Here is a 12764-nt window from a genome sequence, read left to right on the forward strand (position 1 = left end):
AGCCGGTGTTGTGTTGATTCTGAAAGACTGAAGACTTGATAGTATGGAAAAAAAGCATTTCCAGCAGGATATGTGTGTGAATGCTGAAAGTAGCTGAACGCCATTGCTGAAGTAAAGCTGAATAAAGCAATGCATTGCAAGGGCTAAAAGTAGTAGAAATGTTAAAAAAGTAGAAGAAAATGTTGAAAACCTGCATGTTTAAAGGGACATTGTGTAGGAATTACTCAACATCTTGCGGTGTGGTCGTATATCGCAAGCAACTCAATCATATTTTTCATGCTGCATTCATGGGGAATCGGCAGACGGCAGACGGACGACAGCCGCTGCACGTAACGGGATTAACAAGCACCTATGTAAACAAGTGGTCCGTCAGCATCAGGCAAAACAATAAATGTGACAATATGTTGTCATGACAATGTTGTATTGTTTAGCTGACCCACGTTTTACCGGCTTTCTTTCGCCGACTAAAATTACATCCAATTTGTTTCCGACTGCCGTCTGCCTTACTCCACGTGAATGCAGCATCAGTGTGACCCTCCATCCTTCCTCACACTACACCGCAGTGGTGATGATCGTTTCTCCCCGAGCCAACCGCTCCAGTGTCTCCGGTGAGTTTCCGTGGTTACCTACGGTCACGCTGCCACTGGACCTAACAACATGGCAGCCAGCACTGAGCTTACCAGCTCTATGTATATATGAATAGGGTGACCAGATGTCCCACTTTGCGCGTGATTTCACGCATTTCTGTCTCTTTTCAAGCGTCACGCACATCGAGACCATGTCCTGCATAATTGGTTGTCCCGCAGAACATCCCCCCCAGCAATGTGAAGAAGCCGGTGATGTGCCTGCACTGCCGATATCAATCAATCAATCAATTTGTTTATTTCGGCAATGTCAATTTAAATCATCATCATCACACTTCATCTTCGTTCAACACATGGCCGAAAGGGAAAGCGGGAGAAGCAAAAGCTTATCTAGTCCCGCCCCCATTATATGCCCGCACTCTCTGCCCAACTGTATTTATAGAAGCTGCCAATAAACCCAGTTAGCATTTTTAGCACTTCTGATTCCCCTGTCTAAAGGTCAGTACGTTTTTTAAATGGGATTTGGCTTATTGGGACCTGGTCACCCTATATATGAATTATATAAATGGTAAATACAAAAAATTATGGTTAATTACCAGAACACTTCAGTTTGTTGATGAGGGTAATTGCTTCCTGCATCCAGTCGGTCCAGCTCAGGTCTCCAATGTCCTGTCGGCATTCGGCAGTCTGCCATCCTCTTGTCTCCAGTCCAGCAAGCGGTGTCAACCTCTTGCCCTGCCTCCTGAGGGAACCCGCAAGTGGGGTTGCCCTCCTGCCCAGCCTCCCAAGAGGACTCACCTGTGGTGGCATCCTCCAGAGTCCCCAGCACCCTCCCGACGTGGTGCCCTTGGTGTTTGTGCTATGTCCCTCTGTGGGTCCAATCTCCTCAAAAACCTGACAGTTGATGTGTTTGTGTCTCCTGTGACAGGGAGAAGATGATCTGCTGTTTCCTGCTGCTCCTCACACTGACCTCCTGTGTCTGTAGTGAGTTTACTCCTTCACTTTATTATCTACAAACTGATACAAGTCCTCATATCAGTCTGCTCCTCTTTCCCTCTGTCTCCTCAGAACCAACATTTGTAGTGAAGGTGACACAGAGCTCCTATCAGGCAGAGGAGAACCACAACATCACACTGGAGTGGACCTTCACCACCACTCAGGATTCATTGGACCTCCTCAGTATCTACTGTGATCTGACCACTGATAATGACAAGGAGCCATTAGTCCTGTATCACCTATATGAAGGTGTTGAGGACACAAAGATTCAGGATAAACAGTTTTCAGGACGAGTCCAGTGTGACGGAAACGTCCTCAGAGAAGGACGAGTCAGACTAAATGTGTCCAGACTCAGGACTAAAGACTCAGGACTGTACCGGTGTCAGATTCTCAATGAATATGGGAGTGGCTCTGCTGAATGTCGACTAAATGTCTCTGGTGAGTTGAGCTGCAAAGAGGTTTCAGCTGTTTGGTGTAAATATGACAGTTGAGGTTCCTGTCACTATGCCTCCAATTGATCATGTGCCCTGGCCAAGGGGATGCCCCTTTGGGTGACTGGCAAGCGCGCATGACTATTACCCGGGAGGTGTGCGTTCAATCCCCGCCCGGACCCTCTTCACCTTACCACATTCTGGCGTTGTTGGCAGGATCCATGTAGCACTAGGGGTGGGTCCATGGATTCCTAATGTGTGGCAGCCTGCGCGGAAGCACGAGGACGTGCTTGTGAAAAGAGGGGGAGAGATGTGACAGTTGAGGTTCCTGTCACTATGCCTCCAATTGATCATGTGCCCTGGCTACTTGGCCAAGGGGATGTCCCTTTGGGTGACTGGCAAGTCATCATCCAATGGTTCACCTTTTTACTCTTAGAGACTCACAGACCTCTGTCCCTCTGAAAGACCACCAGGTCCTTCAGGACTTTCTACAACACATTTGTACCCTTTATGGACACATGTTGTAAGACCACCGCTGTGTCCCAATTCAGCAGCTGCAGCCTTCGGAGGACCCAGCCTTTGCAGTCTACGGAGGCAACAGCTCCAAAGCTGCAAAAGATGGCCCTGTCAAAAAGTTGGTAAAGGGACAGGGACAGTCTAGACCAGGGGTCGGCAACCGTTAGCATTAAAATAGCCATGTAGCCGCACGGAATGCGCGCTGCTGCAGCGTTGCTTTGGGTTGTGAGCGCGCATCCTACATTGAAAGTAATATGTGATCTGTGCGCACTAAAGACGCTACATAACGGCCCCATGCACAGACACATGCTTTAACCAAGGAGGTGACCAAAATCACAGAGGCGGCCTCGTTTGGCTCAGATAGGCAAAGAAATGATAGGGTCAGCTGCAGTCTCCTTCATTAATAAGGGCAGCCCCCAAAAAATGCCAGTTTATATAATGTCTATTTCAGTGTGCCGTCATTCCTTGATTTCCGTGACGTAGCCTACAGCAGCCATCAACCTGATGAGGCTCGGTTCAATTGGGTCCGATATAGAAATATATATTTTCAAAATAATAGCTCATCAAATAATTTCTCTACCCTAATTAATGTGATTACTGCCCCTGAACTTCACTGCATGGATTGTAAGAGGTCACTTTAATTTTCACGATGTTAAGCTCTCATCTGTGAGACGCAGCGATGTTTACTTTATGGTCGAAAAAAAAAACTATGTGACGCATATTTTGATCGAGAAAATATTGAAACAAGTTTTATTTTAATGTCACTTGAGCACCTCAATCTCCAAGGAAATAACTATTAGTCTACAATGAACAAGTCAATGGCCATTATTTTGCCTATCTTTTTTTTTTCCTAAAATGGGCTTGCCCTCTCTAAACCACGAGAGCCACTCAGGAGCCACAGCAGAGTGATGAAAGAGCCGCATGCGGCTCCGGAGCCGCAGGTTGCCGACCTCTGGTCTAGACTTCAGAGCATTTCCTGATTGCGTCCAAATGTAACCAACATCCTAACGTTAAACATTTGAAAGTGGTGGCGTTTTTACATTTCCAGAAACTACTCAGCTCTTCACCTCTGCTGTGTGACTAGCAGAGCCTTGCTCAGCGGGAAACCACGCCTCCAAGCCAGCCAACCATGGCTATAGTGCAGAGCCGCCTCAACGTTTGATCGCTAGCATACTAGGTAGCTAATAATATGGCGCGCAAAGATTCATGGGATACAGGAGGCCACAAAGAATAGGTACGGTGCTTCCTCCTAGAACCGAGAATTATTCATAGTGTTCCCGTGTCAAATGTAGGGTTACCATGGTTTCTAGTGGAAGTGTTTAAAAATAGACATACACTAATGAGTGGAATTTTCATACTTAAAAACATGGAACCTTTCACTGCAAAGGTTTCTCCACAGATGAATCACCACATCTTTATGTCCTTTACAGCAACTGTCGATCAACCTGAGACTCGGAGACCAACTGAGAGACCAGAAGTAGAAACACCAGGACCAGAGAGACCAGGACCAGAGAGTTGGGGAAGAATTGGCCTCTATATTGGACTGGGACTGGTGTTTGTAGCAGCAGCAGCAGTAATAACAGTTCTACTGGTTAAACGTCGCTGCTCCTCAACTCATAGATCCAGTGATGAAACCTCAGTTCACTGGTTTAGAACCTCCATTGCTCAGTGAACTGACTTCCCTCTGGTCCATAAATCTGCTTTTCACTGTCCAGAAAGCCTGACCTTTCACCTTTCATCCTCTTCAAAAAGGGACTCATCATAACCAACTGGACCCTCTCATTGTTTTTAAATCAGGTGACCGACAGGTTATAAGCAATTACAGGCCTATCGATATTTTACAAGCCATATCCAAAGTTATTGAAAAAGTGAAACAGATCACTTTGACAAAGAAAATCTGTTACACCCAATGCAATTTGGTTTTAGAAAAAATCATTCAACAGAAGACTTTCTCCAAATGTTTTGAAATGGTTACACCCATACCTTTACCTAACAATAAATGTAACAATCAAGTTCAAAGAAAACAGCTCAAGTCCTGTGAGTCATTCATACCATACAGCTCGACAGTGGAGAGTTTCTTTATCCAAAAAGCCTCTCTTCTCAGTAGTTGTTTTATAATGTTACCTCCTCTTGGGTTAGGTTTTATTTTTTCAATGCCAATGAACCTGAGGGAGGCAGCAGAGCTGTGATTTTTATCTTGGTAGTGTTTGGCGATGGCGTAATCCGGGTTGTTATTTCTGATGGCCGCTTTATGTTCTGCTATGCGCAATTTTAAGTTACGTTTCGTTTGGCCAACATACATAAGACCACAGGGGCAGATCAACACATAAACAACATGGGTGGAAAGGCAATTAATAAATTATTTTATGTTGCGCATAGCAGAACATAAAGCGGCCATCAGAAATAACAACCCGGATTACGCCATCGCTAAACACTACCAAGATAAAAATCACGGCTCTGCTGCCTCCCTCAGGTTCATTGGCATTGAAAAAATAAAACCTAACCCAAGAGGAGGTAACATTATAAAACAACTACTGAGAAGAGAGGCTTTTTGGATAAACAAACTCTCCACTGTCGAGCCGTATGGTATGAATGACTCACAGAACTTGAGCTGTTTTCTTTGAACTTGATTGTTACATTTATTGTTGTGGTGTGATACATTGTACCCACTGGGCATAACTTGGCCTTTCTATTATATTGTATTCTATTGTATGTGATGGGTGTATTGCTTCCCTTTTTAATTTATTTGAGTGTTGCTATATTGTACATATACATCATATGATAATCACGAGTGTTTTTTAAAACTTTGTTGCCATCTGTTGATGGTTTGGGTCATGTATATGAACACACCCAGCAACGCCAGAGGCGAACCTGACGACGCTGAAAGCGAAACGCGTTGTTTATAATAAAAGTATATCAGCAGAGTCTTAACAGTGTGCGGTGGCCGTCTTTTTCTATTGATTTTACTAAATACAGGGAATTATCTTAAAATCTTATGGAATATGAATTGTGGAATTTTAAAATGTTTTATGTATATTTGTATCTTGTAAAACTTAGCTTTTATTTCCATTGATTATGGGATAGGGTACCCCTTTCTCAGGTATGTTGCACTTGACCTGGTCTTTAGATGTGGAAACTGTTGTTTTTGTATTGTGTTATGTTCTGTGTTGTCTAATGTCTATTTGTGTATCACTCTTGAATAGTAGTTTGTGGTCTGCGTTTCCTGTGTATTTGTTATATGTTATATGTTGGGACTGCAGATTAGCTGTGAGCTAAATCTAATGCAACGATCTCTTCATTTTCTGTGAATCATTAATGTCATTGCACAATGTCCCTAAGAACACCAGTTGTCTTGAACTTCAGCACTTTATGACCTGGAAGACTAAGAACCTTCAGACACAAGTCAGAGAACAGGTCAACTTTTTACTCATCAAACTTCGGATGTTGAATATTATGTTTATGTTACTGTGGATGTCTCATATTGTAAATAAACCTTTATTGATACATTCTTACATACAAAAGTTGTCCTCAGTCTCTTGCCGGTAAATCTCAGACCCAGAAGTTTTTCAAAGACTCAACAACAACAACATCCATCAATACACGTGGTAATAACCCACTAAAAGGTCAGATAAGGAGCTGAGTGGACAGAGAGAAGCTGCTCAGTGGAGCTGTGAGGTGACTCCAGTGTGAGCAGCAGTGGCGCCATCTGGTGACACAAACACGTGACTGCAGCTCCTCAACTAGTTTGTTCCTCCAGCTGCTACAAGGTCTGAGAGCTGAGTTAGTGAAGACAGAGACAAAGGAGGAGTGACGTCAGGAGACAGAGAGACACTTGAGGTTTGAGTGTGATATCAGAGGACACATAGAGAGGTTATTACTGATCAACCAGAAGTCGAGGAGAAAATAAATCCAGTATTCAGGAGGTGTTGAGTGTGAACATGAAGGCCCCGCCCCCTTAGAGTGGACGTGTCTCAATCGGTTAGCATCTCTTTAGCTGAGGACTGGAGAGAAAGGAAATCAGACAGAGCTCATGAAAGGTTGATACCAAACTAATGTCCAAACTGAAGAATGAATCCAGATCAAAAATCCACACTTTCTCTTTGAGAAACTCCAAAAAGACATGCAGTGTTTGGGAAGGTCTTGATCACAGTTTTCAGCATTTCTTCAGCTACTTCCACATTGCTTTAAAGATCTGATTCAGTGTTCAACATTCACACACATTTACCAGTTTATACATTATATTTGAGGACTAAGGCTTTTCTTTGAGAACTTTGGGGTCTGACAGTAAAATATTAACACACAGGGATCAAATAACTTCTCACACAAAAATAAAGGTTTATTTATGATGATGACACACCACTGTCTGGACGTTTTTTTTCCTGCTAAGTTTGACCAGTTGAACTGTTACCATTGCTAATAATACTGCTGCTAATGACAGTCCAATATAGAGTCCAATCTCTGGTCCTGGTCTCTCAGTTGGTCTCTGAGTCTCATGTGTAGGTGACAAGTGAAAGCCTTCACCATATCCAGTGAGAACTTCACACTGGTACCGTCCTGAGTCCTCAGTCCTGAGTCTGGACACATGAAGTCTGACTCGTCCTTCTCTGAGGACGTCTCTGTCACACTGGACTCGTCCTGAAAACTCTTCATCATCAGTCTTCATCACCCTCATGTAGATGATACAGGACTAATGGTTTTTAATCAGTGAAGAGTCGACAGTAGACAGTGTTGGGCTCTGCTGAACCCTGAGTGTTGGTGAAGGTCCACTCCAGTGTGATTTTGACTCATTAAAACACAGTAATTGAAACTGGACATAATGTAGTGTGTCACTGATAAATGACCACTGCACCTCACCCTTGTCTCACCTCCCAGCTCTACGGTTCAGGATCTCTGGAGGCTTCATCAGAGGAACTCAGCTCCATCACTGCTGTCAACAAATCTCTACAAAGTAGCTTCTGAGTCTGAACCTGTAAACTGTTTATTAGGTTCAATTATCCAGCTTCCAATGAGCTTCTTTCTCCTCCACTAAAGATTTTATTCTACATCTAATTATTGAAGCATGTGAAAGCTCCAGTGACCATGAAGGTTGATAGTATTATTTACATTGTTGTTGAGCCTCTGAGTCTAATGTTAAACAGGAGACTGATGACAACTTCGTATGTATAAATAAAGGTTTATTTACAAAATGTACATATTAACATGTAAAGTTACTTATTGAAAATGTGCACGAGATAATACTTAAGAAATGTCAGACAGAGGATGGGTCCATACACGTGTAGTCTGTATGTGAAGGTGGATATGGTTCTGTAAAATGTGTGTGAAGTGCAACAGTAGTGGAAAATAAACAATACAAAGAATTAAACATCTCAATGTGCAGAATGACACAATCTACATTAACAACTGTCAATGTAAACGGCTCAATGTGTATAGGTGGATGAACGCGCCACCCCTTATCATTAACATTTAACAAGCTAACCAATTCACAAGGAGATCACACACATACAAATGTAAATAAATAACACACAAAGAGACAAACAACAATCATCTTCTCACTCACTGGTTTCTGAACTCACACTTGAATCAAGCTTATGAATCCAAACGAACAGCAACAGCAGTCAGGATACATTTTTGAGCGAATTTTGTGAAAATGCACAAAAAGAAAATGCAAATTTATGCCCGTTACCATTTGTTATTGTTTTGCAATTATCGGGAGAAGACCGGCAGGTAAGTTCATTAGTGATCGTTTTCTCCCCACCTTCTCACATGAAAAAATATAAAAACTCAATAAAGTGACGTAATAACAACAGCACTACAGTGGGAAATAAACCAGTTTTTGTCTGTTTTACGGCTGCTGCATTCTGGGAAACATATATACTGTGCAGTGTGAACGGTGTCGGCAATCGTTTATTCGCGAAACCTGTTTCCATAGCAAAAAGCCGCATTTTCCTTTTAACGATAGCTACAATGACCAATCCACCCCCTCCAAGAGTAAATTTTGAAAATGCAGATTAGAATAGGTGGATGGAAACCCTAGTAACTAGTCCAGACTCAACAGTCTCTGTACATCAGCACTAAAAACTCTGTTGCACTGAGTGGAAAACCTTTCACTGGCAGCAGGGGGCGTAGTAGTTCTACAGTCTAAAAGGAAGCAGAGACAGAAGATGTGCGTTTCCACTGCAGGAGTTCCTGGTGAAGGGACGAGGTAGGAACTTTTACAGGAACGTCCCCCCAATTCCAATCCGCCCCCTAAAGACTCAAGCCCTGAACCGTCACTGACTAAAGTGACGTCAGCTCTAAGTGACAGAGTGTGAGAGTCTGTGAGGGTCCAGATGCTGTAAATATGAATGGAACAGCACTTACCCACTCTCACGACACGTTACCTTGACAACAACATGTTGTTGACTCCGGTCTTGGGCCGATAATTTACCGTACTTTCAACGCGCACAAGGTGTGTGAGGTGGACGGACTCAAAACAAAATGTTCCCGGATCAGATCTGATCAAATCATCATCAATAATCACAAACTGCACACGTTAATACTGACAGTAAACTTCTTCTTTTTTTTCTTTCTTTCTTTCTTTTTTTGGTTGTTGCTCCTGTCCATTAACAATAAAGAGAGCGGCAGAGCTCTCTCTGACTACGTGTGTTAATTTACTTTTTTTTTTTTTTTTACACTTGCGTTCCGACGGCATCTCATGTGTTTGACTTCACAACGCTATGAACTGTGGGTAATTCCCCTACCCAAAGTCAGCATCGGTGCTGACTTACGGTAAGGGGGCAGTAAGGGCTCATTCACTGACTCACTGACTTGATGATCTGACAACAGAACAGCCCTCACACACTCACGGACTTCCCGTGAACGCGCCTCTAAGTCAGTGAGTCCGTGAGGGGTCGGATTGGAATTGGGCCATCCTCTCACTCGGCCCTCTTGTCTCGGCGGCCATGTCTCACTGCAGACCAGGACCCACCAGGCTCTTGTGGCAACGTGCAACAGTTTTGACCATCATGCAGTCATTGTGGAGCTATTTTTTCTAACTGCTGTTTTGTTTTTTTCACTATAGACACTTTATAAAAAAAACAAACCAAAAAAAAAAAGCTGTGGATTTTGATCGCCGTTTTGATCGTCACGTTTTTATTACTGCAACTGTCATAAATCTTTTATTCTCTCTTTTTTAGACGCTTTTTTAGTAACACTGGGTCTCAAAAATGCCGCTTATTTCAGGGCTTTCTCTTTGCATCACATCCTGCTTTGAGTCTGCCCAATCAGCACATAGTAAATCTCAATTCAGCCCCCCCGGGAGTTTTTCGGTCCGATCTGAGTACCTCCCCCGAAGCAGGGACTCCTCTCGGCCCCGTAAAAGTTCCTGGAGATGGCCCTTCAGGGGAGGTTCCTGCAGTGGAGACACACACCAACGGCTCCGGCCCGGAGTTTGACCAGCAGAGCTGATGCTACTGCTGATACTACTGCTGATACTAGTCCTAGTCCAACATAGAAACCAATCATCCCATTACTCTCTGGTCCTGGTCTCTCTGGTTCTGGTTTCTCTGGTCCTGGTCTCTCTGGTTCTGGTTTCTCTGGTCCTGGTCTCTTTGCTGTAAAGGACATAAGTAGGCTATGTGGTGATTGATCTTAAGAGGCTAATATGCTAACATGCTAAACTGATGTGTTAACATTCAGCTTTAAGAGGACAGTCTCACAGAGTTCTAGAACTGATTCAACTCACCAGTGATGTTCAGTCGACATGAGGCTTCATTCCCACCATATCTAGTCCGAACTTCACACATGTACATTCCTGAGTCTTCAGTCCTGAGTCTGGACAAATGAAGTCTGACTCGTCCTTCTCTGAGGACGTCTCTGTCGCACTGGACTCGTCCTGAAAACTGTTTATCCTGAGCCTCTTCATCACCCAAATGTAGATGATACAGGACTTTTGGTTTGGGACCAGTGAAGAGTCGACAGAGGACGATGATGGAGTCCAATGAACTCTGAGTGTTGGTGAAGGTCCACTCCAGTGTGATGTTGTGGTTCTCCTCTGCCTGATAGGAGCTCTGTGTCACCTTCACTACAAATGTTGCTTCTGAGGAGACAGAGGGAAAGTGAGGAGCAGACTAACTGAGGACTTGTATCAGTTTGTAGAGAATAAAGTGAAGGAGTAAACTCACCACAGACACAGGAGGTCAGTGTGAGGAGCAGCAGGAAGCAGCACATCATCTTCTCCCTGTCACAGGAGACAACAACACATCAACAACTACATCTACACTCACACAACCACTACAGTCAGGAGAGTGCAGTTCACAGCTTTCACCACTAGATGGTGCTGATGCACTGTCTGTCATACCCCAACTTCAGTCTGCGTTGGTTGGTTTGGCTTCAAAACAACAATAAACAATGCAAAACTAACTAAAACTAAAGTGAAATAAAAAAAAAAAGCAATCTGAAAAAACTAAACACAATTCCAAACTGACAAAATTTTCTAATTACAGTTATCTTTGTGTGCAGTATTGCCAAGGACCTCACGATACGATACGCATCACAATACTTGAGTCATGATACGATACGATATTGCGATATCCAAATTTTGCGATATATCGCGATATTCTACATAGTTCACTGAAAAATGTAAAAGGCATTATGCATCTTAAAATCAGAGTTGTATGTACATCAGATGATAGTGATAATTTATGGGACAAACTGAGTCAAAACAATGTAATTCAAATTATCCATGCCATTTTATACAAGTGCAAGTTACAACAACATATTTGCATGTACAACACACTGTCTGAGGTAGCAGTACAGTGACACCTCGCGGAGCAGAGGTGCGGAAGTCGTACTGGATTTACGTCTGAAACATGATTTATTATTTGAAAAAAAAAATTTGGGGGGGATTTTTTTTTTTTTTTGAAAAAAATAAATCGATATTTAAATATTGAATATCGATATCGTATCGCGATATAAAGTATCGCGATATATTGCCATATTGATATTTTTGCCCACCCCTTGTGGTGCCTGATTGTACTTTACTGTAATTTAGAGACAGGAAATGGGAAGGCAGACAGAGGGGGAATAACATGCTGCAAAGGGTATTTGAACTGGGCAGTGATTGATGCAAAGAGAAACTGCAGCTCAGTAAATGAACTCACAGCAACACACTGGACCAACATGAAGCAGTTCTCTCCAACAGTAACATCAAGCACAGCTGACGTTAAGATATACATTTGGAGCACAATTTGATGTTGCCCATGACATGAAGAAATCACAGGATCAATGAAATGATCAAAACTTACTGTGGTGGATAAACGTGCAGATCCTTTCCTTTCCTTTCCTTCGGGACAATAGAGTAAATCTAAACTCATCCTCTCGCTCCTCGGGAGAGTGAGGTAGAGGAGGTTTTACGACTTGGAAAAAACTTTTATTTTAAACTCACCACGCCCACGTACACAACCTCGACTATCATTGGGCTGTATTGGCGGGACATTGCGGAAGACGACAGTTGGTGCCAAAAACTTAAGCTGCTGCTGCTCAACAGAGCGGTGTCACTGTCACACCTGTTTTTGAGCATGTTTTGACAGGTAAGTCATCTGAAGTGAACACTGGATGGGTGTAAAGAGCCTGGAGCTGGCTCCAGGATCATCAGCAGCAGCATCAACATCAACCTTTATTTAACCAGGTAAGTTAACTCAGAACAAATACAGTATAATCAATGACAACAGCCAAATGGTTGTTACTGTAAACGGGGACATTAGCAACACTGCACATCATGAGTGAACAACATGTGTGTGTGTGTGTGTGTGTGTGTGTGTGTGTGTGTGTGTGTGTGCGTGTGTGTGTGTGTGTGTGTGTGTGTGTGTGTGTGAAAGAGAGAGAGAGAGAAAGTGGAGTTAAGTGAAGCATGACTAGAAGAACAAGCCAAAACAGGCCAGAACTCACTTGCAGCAGGAATTTTTCATATTCATCTTGACTTGCCATTCTGAATACAGACATAAACAGTGGCATCCCATCTGATTGACACAAAAGTATAGCAACTAAACACTGTGCTTTAAGTACACGTACTGTAGTGGTTGTATGGTGAATGTGATTGTAATTCTTAAAATAAAGCCCTATATAAAATAAAAACCATTATTTAGAAGGTAATTTACCTACAGGTTAATTTCCTCTCTCTCTGCCTGGGGCTCTAGAGAAGTCGCCCCCCAGCAGTGCAGCAGCTCAGCCAATCAGTGTCTATGGAGGTATTAGTGTT

The 12764-nt window shown here is 43.0% G+C and overlaps 2 protein-coding genes and 1 long non-coding RNA gene across 3 annotated transcripts in view; 1 reads left to right on the forward strand and 2 right to left on the reverse strand.

Moving 5' to 3' along the window:
- LOC146968613 (uncharacterized) overlaps positions 1-12764 on the reverse strand; it is a 236224-nt gene that overhangs the window by 149398 nt on the left and 74062 nt on the right. The gene's annotated exons all lie outside the window — the stretch shown is intronic.
- On the forward strand, positions 1504-4199 carry LOC146968624 (uncharacterized). The gene is made up of 3 exons (XM_085760383.1): positions 1504-1568; positions 1653-2018; positions 3958-4199. The coding sequence occupies exons 1-3, from the start codon at positions 1520-1522 to the stop codon at positions 4197-4199; spliced, it is 657 nt and encodes a 218-aa protein (XP_085616509.1). The 5' UTR covers positions 1504-1519.
- Positions 9905-10754, reverse strand: LOC146968625 (uncharacterized). Its single transcript, XM_085760384.1, has 3 exons — positions 10690-10754; positions 10238-10601; positions 9905-10082 (listed from the first exon to the last, which is right to left on the reverse strand). The coding sequence occupies exons 1-3, from the start codon at positions 10736-10738 to the stop codon at positions 9905-9907; spliced, it is 591 nt and encodes a 196-aa protein (XP_085616510.1). The 5' UTR covers positions 10739-10754.

The sequence above is a fragment of the Trachurus japonicus genome, chromosome 18 (assembly GCF_045865225.1).
Source record: "Trachurus japonicus isolate A0001 chromosome 18, Traja_1.0".
In the NCBI taxonomy this organism is placed as follows: domain Eukaryota; kingdom Metazoa; phylum Chordata; class Actinopteri; order Carangiformes; family Carangidae; genus Trachurus; species Trachurus japonicus.